This window comes from Musa acuminata, chromosome BXJ1-8 (assembly GCF_036884655.1).
Source record: "Musa acuminata AAA Group cultivar baxijiao chromosome BXJ1-8, Cavendish_Baxijiao_AAA, whole genome shotgun sequence".
Taxonomy (NCBI): domain Eukaryota; kingdom Viridiplantae; phylum Streptophyta; class Magnoliopsida; order Zingiberales; family Musaceae; genus Musa; species Musa acuminata.
The window spans coordinates 50,764,478-50,781,709 of NC_088334.1; the positions used below are offsets into that span (position 1 = coordinate 50,764,478).

At 38.3% G+C, this 17,232-nt stretch overlaps 3 protein-coding genes across 3 annotated transcripts; all 3 read left to right on the forward strand.

The window, feature by feature from the left end:
• Positions 1-884: 884 nt before the first annotated feature.
• LOC103995760 (heavy metal-associated isoprenylated plant protein 32) lies at positions 885-2,996 on the forward strand. Its single transcript, XM_009416448.3, has 3 exons — positions 885-1,115; positions 1,205-1,280; positions 1,765-2,996. Exons 1-3 carry the CDS (start codon positions 1,077-1,079, stop codon positions 2,793-2,795), a joined length of 1,146 nt encoding a protein of 381 aa, XP_009414723.2. The 5' UTR covers positions 885-1,076; the 3' UTR covers positions 2,796-2,996.
• A 2,544-nt stretch (positions 2,997-5,540) lies between these two features.
• On the forward strand, positions 5,541-5,966 carry LOC135680435 (protein NIM1-INTERACTING 2-like). The gene has a single exon (XM_065194316.1). The coding sequence runs from the start codon at positions 5,541-5,543 to the stop codon at positions 5,964-5,966; it is 426 nt and encodes a 141-aa protein (XP_065050388.1).
• Positions 5,967-6,572: 606 nt separating this feature from the next.
• On the forward strand, positions 6,573-16,425 carry LOC135588660 (chaperone protein dnaJ 15-like). Its single transcript, XM_065080887.1, has 11 exons — positions 6,573-7,012; positions 8,213-8,336; positions 11,500-11,582; positions 11,659-11,770; positions 11,849-11,953; positions 12,114-12,164; positions 14,346-14,435; positions 14,548-14,656; positions 14,753-14,901; positions 14,986-15,039; positions 15,935-16,425. Exons 1-11 carry the CDS (start codon positions 6,885-6,887, stop codon positions 16,154-16,156), a joined length of 1,227 nt encoding a protein of 408 aa, XP_064936959.1. The 5' UTR covers positions 6,573-6,884; the 3' UTR covers positions 16,157-16,425.
• The last annotated feature ends 807 nt before the right edge of the window (positions 16,426-17,232 follow it).

Consider the following 17,232-nt stretch of genomic DNA (forward strand, 5'->3'; position numbering starts at 1 on the left):
ATTATTTCTTTCTTTTTTTCTTCTCTTTTCCCAATTCTTGAGAAAAATCTTTTGTCCTTCAACTTTACTAGTGTTCCTCCTTTTATAATATAAGATGAAAATATCAGTAATTTATTTTTTTCCATCTCATCCAATTGAATCAATACATCTAATTCAACTAATTCAACTTAAACCAACATTTAGAGTAATTCAAGATCAAGTGTACTGAAATTTAGTTAAAAAAAACACATGAGACTTCTATTAGATGCATAATTTGATTTTTTTTAATATTAAAATATATTTTTAATATAATAATACTAATAATAATATTATTATTATTAAAAGATAAACGTATGATAAATTGATTAAAAAATAGAGTAAAGATGAGGTCTTTTATCTCTATAAATATTTTTTTCCTTGAAAAAAAAAGATTAATTGAATATCAATTCCTATAATGATAGTAGAGTTACGATAGACGGAAGAACATACGAAGGAAGCACGTTAAAAAAATTTAATAATATTGAGATACGATAGACGGGAGAACATACGAAGGAAGCACGAGTGAAATAACGAAGCGGAGAAGAAGACGATTTACATGAATATCATGATTAGGGAGATGAAAATTATGAGTAATATTTTTTTAAAAAATGATTTTATATATGAAAATAAATATTTTTTTAAAATTTTAGCCACATATATATATATATATATATATATATATATATATACGATTTTATTTTAATTTTATTAGTGTAAAGGTGAAATCACATCGTCTTTCCTCCAACACACACTTTTTGTTCTGGCCGTTGGATGGCTTTTCCCAGGAAGGAAGCCATGGCAGACAGCTTCCTCAATGACATATATAATGAGGTGCAGCCCGAAGCCATGTGGGTGTTTAATGAGGGGATGCCGAAGATGGTGGAGAAGTGAAGAGAATATATTGCAGGAGAAGCCTCACCAAACCCCCACTCTCCCCCTTCCGTCATCTCAGCTCCCACTTTTTGGAAGTGGAAGCAGTGGCTTCAACTTCTCTTTCTCAGTGCTCAGTGACTTGTGTTTCAAGCTTCCTGGACTGATCAGCTGAAGCAGCAGGGGAGATGAACAAAGGTGAAGAGTTTAAGCTCCTTAAAATCCAGGTGCTCTCTCTCTCTCTCTCTCTCTCTCTCTCTCTCTCTCTCTTGTGATGTGAAGGCAGCTGAGGGGTTTTGTGGCTTGGTTGTTGCAGACAGTGATCCTCAAGGTACACATACATTGTGATGGATGTAAGCAGGAGGTGAAGAAACTTCTTCAGAGAATCGAAGGTAATTTTTTTTCTTTTTCTGGTTTGATGTTTCTTTTCTTCTCTTGGGGAAGAAGCAGTCATGTGTAGTGGTGGTGGTGGAGCTTATTTCCTCTTGAAATGGACACGAAGAAAGAAGAAGGCTTGAGATGCCCCCCTGTATATGTAGATCAAACTCTTATCCAATTTCTTCTGCTGGATCTTTCTTTGGACTGATGCTTACCTTTTCCCCTTTACTAGGACAAAATTTTCTTAGATGCTCTTTTGCTGTCACTTGTTTGAGATATTTAGTGGTACCCTTCGAGATCTGTCATTCATGTTCCACAGTTTCCTGGGGTTATGCTGCTCGATGCTGATCATCCCATTTGTAGGGACTTGTGAAGAGTATAATCTTTGCTTTGTTGTGTCTCCGGATCTGTTCGATATGTGTCATCTTGATTAAACCAGCAAAAAAGAATTGCATGAAAGAGCTGAAGCGTTCTCACTCCGTTTGCCTCTTGCATCAGGAGTGTACACTGTGAGCATAGATGCAGAGCACCAGAAGGTCACAGTCTCAGGCAACGTGGACTCCGGTTCTCTAATCAAGAAGCTGGCCAGATCAGGCAAGCATGCAGAGCTGTGGCCTCAGAAGCCCGGCAACCAGAGTACCAAGTGCAACCAGCAACATCAAGGAAAGGATCGGGGCAACAAGAACAAAGGCCATGGCGGTCAGAGCAACAACAAAGGCCAACAATCCCTCATCCAAGGCCTTAAAGCCTTCAAGAACCAGCACAGCAGCATCGAGCCTCCGAGCTCCGACGACGACGACGAAGAATTCGATGATGATCTTGATGACGAAGAGGATGATGAGCTTGGATTCATTGGTGACAAGATCAAGCAGCTTAATCTGCTAAAGCAAGCAAACAACGCTGCAGCAGCAGCAGCAGCAGCAGCAGCCACCAAGAAAAATGGCAATCCAGGTGGGAATGGCAACAATGGAGGAGCGAGAAAGGGTGGAGGAAACCCAAACCAAGCTTTTGGATTGAAGGGCCCGGCTGGGTTACAGCCTAAAGGCTTCGCTGCTGCACCTAACAACAAGATGAGCAATGGTGGTAACAATCCAAGTGCAGGTCTGCAAGGACTTGGTGGAAGCGGTGGGTTGGGAGCACATCAAGCTCAGCAACAACCAGGAGCAAACTTCTCCACAGGTTTCCCTGCAGCTGGTAATGGTGGATTTGGGGTGAACAACCAAGCAAACCTGATGATGAACTCACTGGGACCGGGGTACCAGAACCAGCCATCCTCCTCCATGATGATGAACCTGAGAGGGCTCAGCAACAACATGCTGATGAATGAGAGCAGGTACATGCAGCCCCAAGTGATGTACAACAGGTCACCTCAAATCCCTCCCTACACTGCCTACTACAATCCCTATCCCTATCCATATCCCCATCCCTACTACAGGAGTCCTCATGCCAACCATCACCCAGAAACTGGTGGTGGTTATGGTGACCATCTTTTCAGTGATGAGAACACCAGCAGCTGTGTGGTGATGTAAAGGGTGCAGAGTTCTGAGGGGATCTCTGCAGGGGTGTGAGGGAGGGAGGGAATGTGATGAAGTATGCAGTGGTATTGCTTCTTGTTTCTTCACTTTTCTTTTCTGCTGGTAAGAAAAAAGCTGGTCTGAATGGCTTAAATGTTGGGCTGTTTGACACTGATGCCTGTCCAGAATATTTATTTCATGCAGTTATTAGTACAATGCCATCCTGTCCTATCACCTCTCTCTCTCTCTCTCATAGCTGCTTTGCCTATGTTTAATTTATAGGGTTAGGAGTTTGAGCTTGGGTGGTTCCAAGCACTAATTATCATGCTTAAGTGAGAGAGAGAGAGAGAGAGAGAGTCAAACTTGGGGTATACTGGCAGACTTTGTCCCATGCTTTTGGTGCAAGGGATATGATGACAGAAGGGAGAAGATATATCTACAGCCCATGTGAGACAATGTGTAGCACATTCTGAGCAAATGATAATTAATTTGAGTTGATGAACTTTGAGGAACATGAATGATTGTTTATGGTAGAAGCATAAATAAACTAAGAGTGAATCTATCCATATCTGCATTGTTATAGTTAATCACAATATACAACTCCATCAGTTCCAAGGATGTCTCCCATGGGCTCCCATGAGCAGTCATTGTCTTTCTTTCACTTCATTTTTCCTTGCACTCATCAATGGACAGCTAAATTTACACAAACAACAAAGCTGTTTGAAATGAAGATGTCAACTCTACACTCAGAGAAGGAAACATTAGTCTGCTTGGATTAATAATTCCATAAAAAGTTAAGTAAACATTTTCTGCTCAGAAATTTCTACTTGGCACTGAGTTCTTCAATTGGGTGCTCAGATTGCTTGTTAAAATAGTTGCAAAACATGCTCATGATGCTTTGATTGCACTGATCATCTTTGTCTCTTAAGTTATATGCACAGGTCTGTGAACTTTTATAATAAAGTGTTTTATGACTGTTGAAGACATCAAAATGGTTGCCTTTTTTGAAAGAAGGTATGCCACAAGTCACACATCTGCTTTCCTCAGTCAACAAGTTTCAGTGGCAAGAAAAGTGTAGCCAAACATCATCTCTTTTGAGAAAAGCCACCCCAAGGAAGAAGGGGAGCAAAGACAAAGGACCTGCAACCATGTGAAAGGGAAAGGGTTGAGTTCAGAGACCTGAAAGAGATGACAAAGACATGGATACCAAAACAAGGGAGTAGACCATGCCAAGGTTGGCTAACTGATAAAAGGTGTGCAGGTCCAATGCCCTAAAGGCCACAAAACCCTCTTTGCCATCTTCTCTCAGCTTTCTGGCACAAGTGATGTGATAGGAAGTGCCACAACCCTACATCCCTTTAAAACTGTTCTCAACTCTCCAAACAGCATCTTGATTTTGTTCTCAACACTCTAAATCTAAAGAAATACAATGACAAAAAATTAGATCAGTATGAAACACTGCAAATAACTTGTGTTGCTGGCCAAAAAGATTGGAGTGAAAGAATTTGGAATGAAAGCAAAAGAGCTTTTAGCTGTGTTTGTGTATTTGATGATGTTAGTAAACCTAATCTGATCCATCCTACTATTCTTTCACAAACTATTTTATGGATGAGTTGCTGTTGTTTCAGCCAATGGAGGTCTAAAGTTGGTCTAAATCGATCTCATGATGTCTCACATGATCTAGATGTTGATAGACTGCTTCATTGCATTGCAATCAACTTCTTTTGAATCATGGATCGGCGTCGTAATATTTTACGTACTTATATCGAAGAAAGGATATTGATCATGATAATCGAAATTATGATGTAGATCATAAGATCGCATGATCTTACGGTTCAGATCAAGCCACTTAACAAAGATAACCACATTGATTATCTTCAATTTAAGATGAGTAATTATAATCAATTATAAGACTAACAACATTCATAGTTCATATTAAACTTGGCATCATTCTTATCTTTCCTTAACATTCATAGAATAATTGCAACTATATTCTTAGTTCATATTTTAAATCAATAGAAACATGAAATGATTTATATTCTTACTTCATCTTTCATCTATTTGATAAAAAAAATCAAAATTTAAAGCTTAATTATGTTAGTGAAGTAATATGGGAGCCAAACCTCCTCTCTCTCTCTCTCTCTCTCCATGCATTTCCTAACATTGTAGTTTCCTAAAACCCCCAATGGTCAACAAACTTCATTAGTTCTTGACATGGAAATTGATGCTTAAATCAGTAGATGCCACATACAAACTCTTCGACTCTTTATATCTTCTTAATATCTCTAATAATTATTCTTTTCTCCTTAAAAACCACGTTTAAAAAGCACAAATAGAAGTTTCAAGAGCCATGAAGATTAAGAACATAAGATAGGTAGGTTAGGAAGTCATGGCAGGTTTAATGTCCTTTGTTTATTGGGTAGACCTTGACTTGCTTTTGGTCTTTCTTGGTGTTCTTTTGAGGTCTTCCCTTCCCCATTGATGACGTTGCACGAGAGAGAGAGAGAGAGAGAGAGAGAGAGAGAGATATATATATATATATATATATATATATATAATTAATGAATTAATTTAGATATAATAACTTTAGTGTAGAATTGGCTTTAGTCAACGTTGGTCAATCATTATAATTTGCGGCATAATTTACACAAGTCAACCCAACCGTCGTTCAAAGAAACCTCTCTGTCTATCTGTCTATCTATATAGGCTTCAGCAAAAGCACCGCCACCTTGATGAGTTGAGCAAACTGATTTGGGTCCAATGGAGGAGATGACAAAGAGGAAACAGCCAGCACAGGATGGAGACGACGAGGGCGGCGCCGCTGGAGGCCGAAGCGGGGACGAAGAGCACCGGGAGGTAACCGACGAAGAAGTGGATGAATTTTTCTCCGTTCTCCGGCGGTTGCATGCGGCCTCGAAGAGCTTCGCTGGCGGAGGCGACCGCCGAGACAACAAGCGGAAGAAGAAGGTGAGGAGGGGAGAGGAGGAGGAAGCCAAGGCGGCTGCGAGGTGGCGGCCGAGGTTCACCTTGGAGGACTTCGAGGCTATCGGAGATGGCGGCGTCGTCGTCTCTGATGGGGCGGCAAGTGGTTGCAGGACGGCGGCGGAGGACCCGATCCGTCTGGACTTGGACTTGAACGCCGAGCCCGTCGTCGAAGACCGCGACTGGCAGCGTTGGTTGCGGTGACGTGACCGTTCATGCATGCACGCGCTTTCATGGTCAAGTCACATCCGATGGTTATCACTAATTCCACAAATATTAAAGCAAAATAAATGTTTTTATTTTGGATCTAATTCCACAAATATCCGACGCTTATCTGTCAATATATTCTCACAATTCGACCCGATAATATATCTGTATCTGTTGTTTTCGGATCTAATTCCGGACTCAGTCCGGCTTAGACTTGAACGGGTCATGCATTATACCCGAAACACGAATTGGATCCGGCCTCGGGAACCGGGTTATCGGAGTCCATTCACATCCCTAGAAATGCGTGCCCGAGTAGCGCAAGGCCCAAGTAAGGCACCGTGATCAGGCTCACGTGCAACGCACACCCCTAGCCCAGCCCAGATCCCAATTCTCCTTCCCTTAAAGCGCAGCTCTTCTCCAACCCGCTTCCAAACTACCATTGGTTCGACCCGTCTGACTCGTCACCAGAGATGTCATCCGAGGGACCCACTCTCTATCGGATGTGAAAGTGGCTGCGAAGGTGGGTACCGTTCCGGTGGGTAGGAGAAATTTTGTTGCCCTTAATTAATTTTTACTCTTCCTGGCACCGGGTTCCTTCGGATTCCAAATTAGAACGCCGGTCGCTTCGATCTTACTCCTCCAATCCCCACGAATCATAGGAGCGATAGGGATCGATCGATAGCTTCCCTCGCCCGAGGAAGACGATCTTAGCATTCGATTCACCCGTGAGCATTTCGGCGCTAGATCTGTTTGTTGTTTTACCGGTAGCTGCGTGAGCGTGTTGTGTACGGCTGGGTCGTGGAATATGGAGGTTTAGGTCGGAGGGCGGAAGCTTAGGGGACAAAGGGTGGGCAGAGGGTGAACGAAAGAGCGGGGGTGTGCGTGGAGAGAGGGGGGCTGAATCGAGCGTGGAAGATGTCGTCGGGGAAGATGGAAGGCCCTTCGGCGCCCGCCGTCCGTCGAGATCCCTACGAGGTGCTCTCCGTCACGAGAGAATCGTCTGACCAGGAGATCAAATCTGCGTACAGGAAACTCGCCCTCAAGTATGTCTTGAATTCTACCTTTTCCATTACTTTGATACTTCTTGTTTCTTTTATCTACCATTTTAGGGCTCGCAGTTTCTTGAATTCAAAAAAAAAAAATTCTTTCCATGAAATATTCTGCTTATATTGATAAACACATGCGAAAGGCACTTACTGTGAATGCAATAAACATAGTGTGCATGCGGTATGTTCTTGCAGAAGATCATATGTGAAAAGCAGGAATCTTTCCACCCTCTTAGATCTGAATATGCAACCATAAATTCTAGCGACCTAGTTAATGATTGAATTTGTTTATTATAGCTCCAGCCTCTGTATCGAATCATAGACTCTTCACTGTCGGGTTCACATGCATCTTAGACATCCGAGCATCAGATTTGCTATCGAACTTCACCGCCTCATATGATTGTAGTTCAAGATTTTTAGCATTACCATTCTGATTATGTTGCCTTGTACCTTTTCTTCTTCCCCCTTGGCTACTCTCAGTAACATGCCATGATTCGTGAGCTCATGGAATAGCTAAGGTTTGTATATAATTTTTTCTTGCTCCTCTCTCTCTCTCTCTCTCTTTCTTTTCCTTTTGACTGCTTCTGCTGACACACCTATGATGGCAATAGCTTTTACCCTGCCATGCTAATAATACACACGATTCTAGATGATGGTCAACATGAGCCAGTGCTCTGAGAAAAGAAACCAAAACCATATTCGAATAAAATTACAGTGATGTCTGGAACTCTGTTAGTTTCATATGATTAAAAACTTTTGAACCCTTATTATATGGCTTCCTGCATGCATGATAGAAAAGCTTCAGGTAGGTATGATTAATGGAGCGGCTTAAGTTAAATAAATAATTGTAGATGGCAAATAAAACATGGTTGAATATAGAAATGGCATGTTAGTACTTGAAATCTTGTATCACATATTGGCCACATAATCTCAAAAGTTGCAATCTTCAATGATGAGCCTCAGATGCCAACCAAAAATTTTGGGAATTGTTGGTTATGGTTATATATATTTTTGCTCTTGAGGATCATTGTTGCATAAACATTCTCTATAATTTAGTTAATTTATCTTTTTCGTTTATGGGTAATGATTATGTTTTCCTAAATGCTCGACAATATTGTGTTAGATAGTATTTTGTCACAAATATTATTAAATTTTACTACTTATATTAAATAATTTTGTGGTTTCTAATACATATAGGTACCACCCTGATAAAAACACAAGCAACCCTGAAGCTTCAGAACTTTTCAAAGAAGTTGCATATTCTTATAGCATCTTGTCGGATCCAGAGAAAAGAAGGCAATATGATACTGCTGGTTTCGAGGTAATTGTCTTTTTGAGGTCGAGCATAAATTTCACAATACTAATTCAGTTCTTAATTTATTCCTAGATTATTTACCTGAGTGTAATGGAGAAACAAAAGATGGGTATTGCATATACATACAACATGATATTGGCATAGACGTGTACATGGATACCAATGTACACCAACATTATGGGCAATGACCTATGCTAGGCCTATTAATGTGTGCTTAGTCCATTCAATTATAATTAAATGGAAATTTGATTGGTTTATAAGATTTTAAGTGATTAGAATTAATAAATTAGACTGTGATGCGCCAGTCTAGCAGGAAAATAATATGTAGTCCATCTGATTTTCTGCAGTACATTCGGGATGCATTGATCACACATTTTACCCCTTGAGCTAGTTAAGTCAAGAGAATATATTAATATAGGATTGCATCAAAGATCTCCATTAAGTCTCTATCTTTTTATATTGATAATGGATGAACTTATTGATCACTTACATGATAGACCTCTCTAGTATATGTTATTTGTTGAGATACATGAGTATCTAAGTGAAATTAATTATAAACTTGAGCTACTAAGGCAATCCTTAGAAACTAAAGGTTTTAGGTTAAGTAAGACTAAAACTGAATATATGAGATGTAATTTTAGTAATTCTAAGAATAGACAGGAGAATATATCTAAGTTGGATGAATAGAAAGTTCCGTTAAGTAAAAGTTTTAGATATTTTGGATCAATTATTCAATGATATGGAGAGATCGATGAAGATATTATTTATAAAGTAAAAATAAGATGGTTAAAATGTTGAGGGGTGTCATATCTCAATAGCGAAAAAAAGATCCATATAGCTGACCCTAAATAGTTGAGACTTACGGCTTTGTTATTGTTTTTTGTTTGTTTGATAGCCAGTCTAGGTCAGGAATGATTGAGCACCAATTAGTTGGAACCAAAGTAGCTCAAAAGACATGAAACACATTTGATAACTCACCCTTAGATCTCATTTTGCCATGTCCCTCAGGACCCTACTCTCCCTCCCCTTCTGCCCAACGCCCAAAAAGAGGGAGAAGAGGAACTGTCAGGTAAGTTCGATGGACCCCATTGAAGTATCCCATTTCTTAATCTTCATTTTCCTCTTGTTTTTTTTCCTTCACTCCTGGATACTGTACCACCTGATTTGGCTATAAGTACTAGCCTGAGTGATCAGCAGGTTTCATTACTGAAATATGCTTCCTTGATTAGAATAGCCTCATTCTTAGTTATGTTATATTGTTTGTCAACCGTAGCTCAGTTCAATGTCATGTCTTCAAGTTGCTTGTATGCTTGACTTCGTACTTTAAATGGATGGCACCTAAGACTGTATTGTACTTCTTAAACTCAGGTTGATGAATGGACAAAAGCAGATGCATATGATCAGTTATCTTTATTTTATTACTTTATTTATTCACTTCATACTTATCCATAAAGGTAACTGGCAAATTCAAATGACTGTATAGTTAAATAGCAGAACTGTCACATTTAGTTAGAGCTTCAAGCAATCACAAGCAACCAGAGAATAGTACTTGAAGCTCACTTATGTTCAGAGGCACTTGTTACAATTGATATTATTGTGTCCAGTCAATCACGAATGATGAAACAAAACCTTTTTTACTCTTGTATTAAGAGATTCCATTTAAACGAATAGCATTTTTGTTAACTGTAATCCATGCAATAAATTTGAAGCTGGTGTCTGATTTAAGTAGTTATTTAAATGTTTTGATAGCCATATGAAAATGTCATAAAATGTGTGTACCTCTTTAAAATTGCTTGTCTCATGCATAGTCCCTTCTCCTTCTCTCTTATAGTAATTTCTTTCCTTCCACTGCCCCAAACTAGTCCACTATTGGTAAAATATTTGAACATTTTTAGCTGAGAAGTGTAATGTCCCTTTTAAATGTTATGATGCTACTATATTTTCTCCAGGGTATGGACAGAAATACTAGGTGCACTTTTGCTTTATTCAACTGTTAGAATATTGTAGTAGATATTGTTGGTATTTCATAAGTGAATGATTAAATTTTAAAGGTTGACCAACTTTTAGGAACTGGGTTAACCAAACCTAGTTATGGTGACTGGTGAGGCATACATACAAGAAACTTTGCAAGTGTGTGCATACGATAAATGAAAAGCAACTTCACCTGGGTATATATGCAGGAAAAAAAAAACCCTTATTCTGAATCGCAATTTTCTCATTGCTATTTTCACCTAGTGCTGCTTTGAAGATTATTGTAACCAATATAAATTGGTTTGCTAAATCATTCAAAACATTGGGTTTAATTTTAGGATTGGTATTGGAAATTAGTGTTGCACAAGCTGGCTATGCTGGGCCCCTGTCAGGCCATGCTCAGCTCATAACCTAGGTTGACATGGGAAGAACCAGCATGACAAAGATTGGGCGACACTAACATAGCACTGGGTTGGCTCAGCATATATGCTGATTGGCTTGTTTGTGTGTTGGCACATTATCAACACAAGGCTTGTTCTAAATTGAAAACTTTCATTGAAATTAAGCTAAAAATTCATTATTTTTTCCCTCTTCATACTCATCTCCTATGTTCTCTTCACTTTTGTCCTTTTTCTGGTCTTCCTTATCAAATTTAACGTTGAGATGTTTCAGGATCATTAGTTGGGGGAGTAACTGATATGGGCTTTCTAATTATCTTTGTTTAAAGCCCTGGGGTGTCTGAGAGTCAGTAGAGATCAATGTGGAGCATGTTTTCACTTGTGAGTAGCCAATACTATGACCCTAGATTGATACAATGTGGAGCATAAGATATCGATAGTCTTGTGAGCAGTTCTGATGGGCATAAATAAGCGTCGAGTGATTTTAAAATACTTGGTAAGCCAGGTACGCTGAGATTTGTGGCTCCAGCACTGGTTCAAGTGAATCCTGATTGTGATGACTGGTCTGTAAAAACTCTGTTGTTTCGAGATTTTGAAAACTGCTGGAATATTGGTTGTGTTTTTCTTTTATTTAGCTTAGATTCCCACTTTTGGTCTGCCTGCACCCATAACCAGCAGTGATAAGTTTTCTAGACCTTGTCATGAATAACATCTGCTGTTCAGGTCTTCAAATCCTTTAACCTTCAATTTATTTCTTGTGTATCGATGAGCGGTCTAAAACAACATTTTGCCTGTCTTAGGCTTTGGAAAATGAGAACATGGATATGGAGATTGACTTGTCCAACCTTGGAACTGTAAATACCATGTTTGCGGCACTTTTCAGGTGATATTGAAATTGAGTTGACTTGGTTGTTTATATTATTGTCCCTCTAAGTCCATCATCATTTTTAATTTCCTAGCAAGCTGGGTGTTCCTATCAAAACTACCATTGCTGCTAATGTTCTGGAAGAAGCTCTAAATGGAACTGTTACAGTTAGACCACTTCCTCTTGGAACATCATCCAATGGAAAGGTTCTTCTTCTAATTTTATCTTGCTATGAAGCCATATTTAATGTTATTCTCTTCCTAATCTTCTCCATGTGGATGCAGGTTGAAAAGCAATGTGCACATTTCTTTAGCATTACAATTAATGATCATCAAGCACAAGCAGGGGTAGTTATCAGAGTAATCTCAGCTTCCCAAAGTAAATTTAAGGTGAGAAAAAGACATTAACTTACTTAAACAACATAGATTTGCTGCATGATGACAAGATGCAACTTTTTTCTTATCCAGTTATTTCCTGTGTTCATTTGAACATAAATTTGTATGCTTTTGTGTGGTTAACTTTGTTCTGGATTTTTCATTGTTGTCACAGCTACTTTACTTTGAACAAGAACCAAATGGTGGCTATGGATTAGCTTTACAGGTGATTGTGATAAATTCTTCTTGCTTTTATCATTGTACAAAACAGATGTCCTTGTCTATCTTGCTTTTGGAAAGGTACAAAAAGAATGTTGAATGTTCATTATCATATGGAACTTAATGGGTTTGTTCTATAAACTACAATAAAGAAGCAACCGTAAGAATTGTTTTTTTTGGGGGCAAATTTGGCTTTGCCTTTGATCAAGCATACTGATTACTCGCATTTGAGATATTCACATCATATTTAGCTGTTCTCTTTGCTAGGAATGTAATTTTCATTTTTATACTGAAACAAAATTGTATGCTTATGAACCTATTCTGCATAATGCTGGTACATGTAGGTGGTTCATGATTTTATAGAAAAATATTGCTTCCTTAATGAGCAGCATAGGGTTGACTTACGTATAAGTTGGTCCATAGTAGATAAATTAGGTTTTGGTTTGTGTCAATTCCAGTGATTTAAATAGCGCTAGGTGCTAAAAGGCGTTAAGGTCCACAAATGCCCGAGGCGCTAGGCGCTCGCCCAGGTGCTCGCCCGAGCAAAGCGAGACGTTAAAATATAAAAATATATAATATAATTAATAAATATAAATATTTAAAATTTTAAATTAAAATATGTTATTAAATTAAGAAAATCTATTAACAGTATTGAAAATTAATAATTTTAAATAAACCTAACAATATTAACAGTATACTGTTAACAGAAGGAGAAGAAGGAAGTGTAAGGGGGTGCTGAGCCTGCTGATTGAGAAAAGAGGAAGCGGTAGCGGCAGCGGAGTGTAAGGAGGCAGCGGCGACAGCGGCGAGTAGCGGGAGCGGGAGCAAGAGCGGCGAGCAGCGGCAACATTTGCGAGCAGCGACAATGGCGAGCAGCAGGAGCAGGAGCGACGAGTAGCGGGAGGCGCGAGCGACGACAGCGGCACCGTTTGCAAGCAGCGACAGCGGCGAGCAGCGAGATCGGGATCGGGAGCGGCAGCGGCGAGGGTTAGGGTTGAGTTCTCACTTATATCGATTTTAGTTGGTTCGATTGAACCAACTAACCATCAGAGACCGAACCAGGACCGAACCAGACCTAAAATCCTAGTTCGGTCGCCTTGGTTAACCCAGGCGCTCGCCCGAAGCGCCCAGCGCCTGGGCTTGGATGAGCGCCCAGGCGGCGCCTGTTTGAAGCACGCCGCCTGGCAGATTAGCGAGGCACTCGGGCCTCGCCTTGCCTCGCCCGAGCGCCTAAGCGAGCGCCCGAGCGCCTTTTTAAATCACTAGTCAATTCTATTATTCATTGAATAAACTTAAAACTGTATGTATGGTCCCTGAGTAAGTTTCTTTATTTTGTATTATTTTCATCTACATTTAACATTAATATTTGGTTGTATAAGATTGCTTTTGAGCATTATTTTTAAGTAACTTGGTTTTGTAATGTTATAATTTCTGATTTTCCTTCTATTATTTCTGTGTGCACTTCTTTTTATAATTTTATTTGTTTTGTTTACATTTACTTTCTCTGTTTATACTGATTATCTCTAAAATATATCTGATGAATTCTTTTATCTCTACTAATCTTCGGATCAATGAGTTTATTTTAGTAACAATTATTCTCTACTAATTCTCTTATTTCCTCTTAATATGGTTGAAAACGGTTAATTAAGAGCGAATAATCTGCATGGGGAACCCTTGAGCATCTAGTCATTTAAATTTAAACAGTTGTTAGTGAAATGGTCTCATTAGACACTTAACTCGTAAGGTTGATTAGTGATATTTATGATACTAAATACAAGTTCTATACTTTTTAATCAACCAAATGATGTACATAAAACCTGCAAGATGCATCACCACTCGGTGGGAGTTAGTAAAATTCTTTCTTTAATAGCGTGAAAGATCCTTTCTGATTATGGGTTTGTATCGAGGCAGTAGAAATTCCATCTTACTCAAATAGTACTCTGACCTTATGAATAAGTTGTTATTTCCTTTAGTTTGAGCGGTAAATAACAAATTTACGTCATATCTTTCATACAACACAACAAAGCTTGCAGTTTATTTCTTACAAATTATGATATTCTGTATCCCCAAAATTGGTATTATAAGTTATATTTTGAGTTTATAACAAGGAAGATATGTTGCGTTATGAGTTCAGTGTACAGAAAGGGCTTTTTCCGTTCATTATAATTTCAGTTTTCTGTATCACCAGGAAGATAGTGAAAAGACTGGCAAGGTAACATCTGCAGGGATGTACTTTCTACACTTTCAGGTGTATCGGATGGATTCAACAGTCAATGCGGTGTGTTAGCTCTGGCTTTCTTGGTTGTAATTTGTGATCATAGACAAAAAGTGGATGTGGATGTGGTGTATGATGTGTATGAGCATTTGAATCTTAAATCTTTTATGTGTAGTTAGCAATGGCTAAAGATCCGGAGGCTGCTTTCTTCAAAAGATTGGAAGGTCTACAACCTTGTGAAGTATCCGAATTAAAACCTGGAACCCACATATTTGCTGTTTATGGTTCGTCTCACTAACACTTCTTTGTTCATGCGTTTTATGGTCTAATTTACATGACAAATTCAAATGAATTTTTTTCACCTCACTTGGTTCTTTCAGGCGATAATTTTTTTAAGCCAGCTAGCTATACCATTGAAGCTATGTGTGCAAAATCCTATGAAGATACAACTGGGAGACTTAAAGAGGTTGAGGCTAAAATTTTGGCAAAGAGAAATGATTTGCGCCAGTTTGAAATAGAGTATAGAAAAGTAGGTTATTTTATTTGATAATGTCCATCAAAATGGAGGTGGCATGTCATGGTCCATCTAACTTTAGTTTGCTTTTTTATGTAGGCACTGGCACGCTTTCAAGAAGTGACAAACAAATACAACCAAGAAAAGCAGTCTGTATGTATCTTCCGTACTAATACATTTCCATCATTATAACAAAATTTTCTCAGTTGTTGTTGGTCTCTGTTTAATTTGGAATGGCCCGTTGAGTGTCAAGTTCTCAAATAATTCTATATCATCATTCTTGATTTAGAATTCACTTTATGAAGTTAATCCGGATGAATCTGTATGGAAACTGTTGAATGAGTGGTAGACAGTAATGTTTATTCAGATTGGATCAGAAATATTTTTGTTAAAAAGTTAATCTGGATGAATCTGTATGAAAACTGCTGAATGAGTGGACTCTATTATATTTGTTTCTGAACAAATTTTAATCATAATAATTATCACAACAGAGATATGATATTTTCTATCTAGGGATGCATCTCCTAATGTTATGGTCCTCAATTATGACATCTGGAACCCTATCTATAAACATATATTTTATTGGTGGATCTCTATGTTTCTAATATAGATGGTTGCTTAATGGTCAAATCTTCAGCAGTTGAAATTTAATTGTACAAGGTTCTGATCGTGGTCCAAGACTTTTTTGTCTAACCTTATTGAGAATTCCATCTATATCTTCATGGTTTACCACATGACAAGGTTTCTAAACCTGCTATCGATTTTTTATCCATCTCTTTTTCATTCATTGTTCATTATTTCTGAACGTAGACCAGGGACTTAAAGATATGTGATTTGTTAGTTTAGTATCTTATTAGTTTGAGGAAGTAAAATAAACTTCATCTATCCGGTATATTGTGGACTATTTTGGGAGATATTTTCTTTTTTTTAGTTTTTGAGTTATATTTTAATTTCTTTACTTTCTAATGTAACATTGCTGCATCAATACTTGCATTGTCAAATGCGTGAGAGATTGTACTGGTTTGATGAATATGTTATTCTCCTCCAGGTTGATGAACTGCTGAAACAAAGAGATACGATACATTCCTCATTTACAACTGTGCGAACCATGATCAATTCTAGTGGTGTTACTGGTAGCAGTAGCAAAATCCCAAACGATGATAGTAGATTGGATAGCCCAGCAGAGGATGGAAGTTTTGATGGGAAAGATAAATCAAACAAAAAGAAATGGTTTAATCTCAACCTCAACCGTTCCGATAAGAAGGGTTAAGCATTTCATCCCCCCAATTGATAAGTATAGTGCAATATTCATTTGTAAATGTGCTACTGTTCATTGTTTGCTCACATATGCATCATTACCCTCCTGAAGCCTGTGGAACACTCATCATTCATGAGTCCTCTGTTTTTACTGGGCTAGTGTTAAAAGAGATTTGCACTCGAAATTTTTTGCTGGCTGTTGTATCTGTTAAAGTAGTAAACTGGCTTCAGTGCGACTCAATTACATGCATTTCGAATACAATGAGGTCCGTTTTCCATTTATTTGGTACTCATGTTTTGGTACTGTTCTCAAGAATTAATAAGCAGGCACAATCCGAATAATGGATTCAAGCAGCAGAAAGATGATCAGAGGCTGTCCATCACTGCAAGGTTACTAGTTTCATAATTTTAATGCTGTAGGATGTAGTGCTTGATTTCTGATTCATGATTTAATGCCAATCAGATGTGTGCATCTGTTGAATGGTTTATATAATTTCCGACTAGATTAGCATGGAGGTAAATGAGGTAAAACAGATGCCTCTTGTGCATACATTTTGAATTAGGTTCAAGAAAATGTCAGTTTGCCTGCTGTAACACCCGGTGATTTGTGATGTCAGTTTTCATTTTGTCCCTGTTATCCAGTTCTATTTACTGCCATGCTCTCGAGTTATGAGACACAAAACTCTTCATGTACAACACTAGTCCTGTTCACAAGTACAAGGGTTTAGACAATCGAGTGGGAAAAGGCAACAACGATTGCTTTTAACATACATATCTAATGTTGCATGGTTAATGATATATTGACAGTAGCATTATTGCACTAAACTCGTTCTTTATTGATACTTACCATGTTGACAAAGTTTCAGTCTTAAATTCTTGCCATGCCATGTACCCATACAATTATTGTTGGTTAAATTTGATGGATTATTTGTTGAAATAATTTTGTTTTATATTAGCGCATGATTATTGATGTAGTTAGGTTTATTGGTTTGGTTTCCACAGCAAGTTCAGTAACCAAAATCTTCAAAGCCTTGCACAATAGATTTAAAATAAGAATGTTAAATTGACTAATATTGATTTATATCAAGA